The sequence below is a fragment of the Eurypyga helias genome, unplaced genomic scaffold (assembly GCF_000690775.1).
Source record: "Eurypyga helias isolate BGI_N326 unplaced genomic scaffold, ASM69077v1 scaffold33573, whole genome shotgun sequence".
In the NCBI taxonomy this organism is placed as follows: Eukaryota; Metazoa; Chordata; class Aves; order Eurypygiformes; family Eurypygidae; genus Eurypyga; species Eurypyga helias.
Genome location: NW_010243627.1, coordinates 39922 through 42661, shown reverse-complemented (window position 1 = coordinate 42661; position 2740 = coordinate 39922). Strand labels below are relative to the sequence as shown.

General features: G+C 40.0%; 1 protein-coding gene across 1 annotated transcript; it reads left to right on the top strand.

Annotated features, from left to right (window-relative positions):
• Positions 1-1032: 1032 nt before the first annotated feature.
• ING2 (inhibitor of growth family, member 2) lies at positions 1033-2312 on the top strand (the record flags this gene model as incomplete). The annotated part of the gene is made up of 1 exon (XM_010149505.1): positions 1033-2312. A coding segment is annotated over one exon (671 nt), but the record flags the coding sequence as incomplete, so codon positions are not given.
• Between the last annotated feature and the right edge of the window lie 428 nt (positions 2313-2740).

Genomic DNA, 2740 nt, shown 5'->3' with positions numbered 1-2740 from the left:
CTGGCTTTAGAAGTCAACAGTTTAGGCCTTGCCTGTTCAAATAAAACCCTTGTTTCTGAAGGAACCTTGTCTAACACTGCGTGTCAAGTTTCACTGTCAGTTACACTAATCTATTTCCTTCCTCATCAGCAATTTCTTTCATGTGCAGATCTAGTGTAACTTTTGGTCTGGAAAGTATCGAACAGTAGAGTCCAGAGTGAGACTGGCTTATAGGGCATTTGTTAAGCTCCTGTTTGCGTTCATTAAACTAAGAACTGAATTTTGTGAAAGATTCACAGCAACTCATCCAGTTATTTTGCATGTCTTGCAAGAAGAAAAGTCTAGAGGTCAGCCTGTGAAGCGCTCATTACTAGTTGTAGTAAACAGTTGGACAGCCATTCTGAAAAGCTCAGCCTGGATTTTTAAAATGCAGCTTGCTGTAATTTGCTGTAATAGGGGAAAAGCATTTTGAGTGGTTTAAGATGGTTTAAATCCCGATTGTAAATTTGCTACTATGTATCTTCAGTCATCATTTTATGTCTCCTTGAAAGCTTTAGACAAGTAAGAAGGGAAAGGCAGAGGAACCTGGATATCCTCATTCTTGAGCATTATATGCCACAATATAGAACGATTGTATGAATTGAAAGTTTCTTCCTGTGATAGAATAAGCTGTTGCTTTGGTTTGTAGGCCAGGGTTTTGGCACTACTGAGGTGAGGACTCTCAACAGAACTTCCTGCTTTTTCAGCTGGAGGCAGGATCTGGACTATCCACCCTCCAGCAGATACGGTCCCCTTTCTTGGCTTATCCTTTCTTTGTACAATGCCTAAAATGAGCTTTTTCTTAGGGCCTGAGAAATCATTCTGGCAACAGATTGTGATCTTAACCAACTGATTGGATGACCACATGCAACATGAATAAAAGATCCAGTCTAGCCCACCAGCAGATACTATAATTAAAACTGCCACGCTTTCTCATCAGCTAGAAATAAGTTTCTGTATTTTCCTGAGCACGTTCCATCTTGTGTAACTATTCGTGTTATCTTTATTTTATAGAAGCGTTAAAAGAAATAGATGATGTCTATGAAAAGTACAAGTCGGAGAATGACCCCGTGCAGAAGAAACGCTTGCAGCAGCATCTTCAGCGTGCGTTGATCAACAGCCAGGAACTCGGAGATGAAAAAATTCAAATAGTTACTCAGATGCTAGAACTGGTAGAGAATAGAGCCCGGCAAATGGAAACACACTCTCAGTGTTTTCAAGATCTGTCCGAGAATGAGAAGCCTCTAGAAAAGGCGAAGATGGAGTCCTGCCAGCCAGAGAGATCTTCCCGAAGGCCTCGTCGCCAGCGAACCAGCGAAAGCCGTGATCTGTGCCATATAGCCAATGGCATCGATGACTGCGATGAGCAGCCACCGAAAGAAAAAAGATCTAAATCTTCCAAGAAGAAAAAACGCTCCAAAGCCAAACAAGAGAGAGAGGTTTCACCTGTAGAGTTCGCAATTGATCCCAATGAACCAACTTACTGCTTATGCAACCAGGTGTCTTACGGCGAAATGATAGGATGTGATAACGAACAGTGTCCTATCGAGTGGTTCCACTTCTCGTGTGTTGGACTCACCTACAAACCAAAGGGGAAATGGTACTGCCCCAAGTGCAGAGGAGACAATGAGAAAACGATGGACAAATGTACTGACAAATCAAAAAAGGATAGAAGATCGAGGTAGTGAAAGCAATTCATGTTTTAAAGAGTTGCTCCTTTTATATTAAAATGTTTAATTTCCAGACAATGCTGTTTTAGGAAATGCATAAGACTATGCAATAATTTTTAATCTATATATTAATGGAGTATTAAAAGCTGTTATACCTTCTGTGATCTTTAACTTTCTGCACTGAATAACCAAATATTTGAAACAGGGTGGCTTCAGACCTTCACAGAAGACGTTGCAAGCATATGGCGCTTGGTTTCAATTTAACCCCATTAGTATTTTAAAGAACATTGTGAATCTTGAAATAACGGTGGTGGGAAAGATACTGAAGAGCTCCTCGTGTTATGGGAAAGGTGTTGAAAGGCCTCACGTAACTGCTAGAACCATAAAAACTGAATTTGTTCCTTATCACAGGTCTTAAGTTTTCCATTTTTTTTTTTGTGTTGACATCACACGTTTGGGAATAGGGATTTTGAATTCAGCTGTAACTGTAAAAGTCTTCCGAGCTAAAAGCAGACCTCTTCAGTGACTTTCATATGACCAGTATGTTATTTCAAGGAAGAGAATACCACTAACTTAAGATTTTTTTTTTTTTTGTCAATATTAAAAACTCTTGTCTTTGTGACTTTACACTTGGGAGTCAGTTTTTGGGTATGATAGAATTATGGTGTATAAGCAGTTTTGGATATTCCTTAGTAGGCTTAGTAGTTCTTTGTTTGGGTTGAGCATCCTGGTGTGGTCTTTATTGTTTAAGATGGTGTCTCTAATGCCAAAACTGTTTCCTTGGCTGGTTTTTGGTTTTTTTTGTTTTGCCACTACCTATATAAGCCTTGAAGTGGTAGAAGGATCCGTTGAGAGGAGGGGGATATTGACATCTCAGGGAACAGAAATGGCAAATGTGATGACGTCTTTGTCATAATCTCTAGAGAGCTGAAACTGGTATTCTCTGGGATGTAAACTTTGCTTTTCCTGAAGCAGTGTTTGTGTGCCCACACCTGGGTTTAAGCACAGCACCACAGTTCTTGACTTGGACAACTATCTAAGAAGTGTGAAGG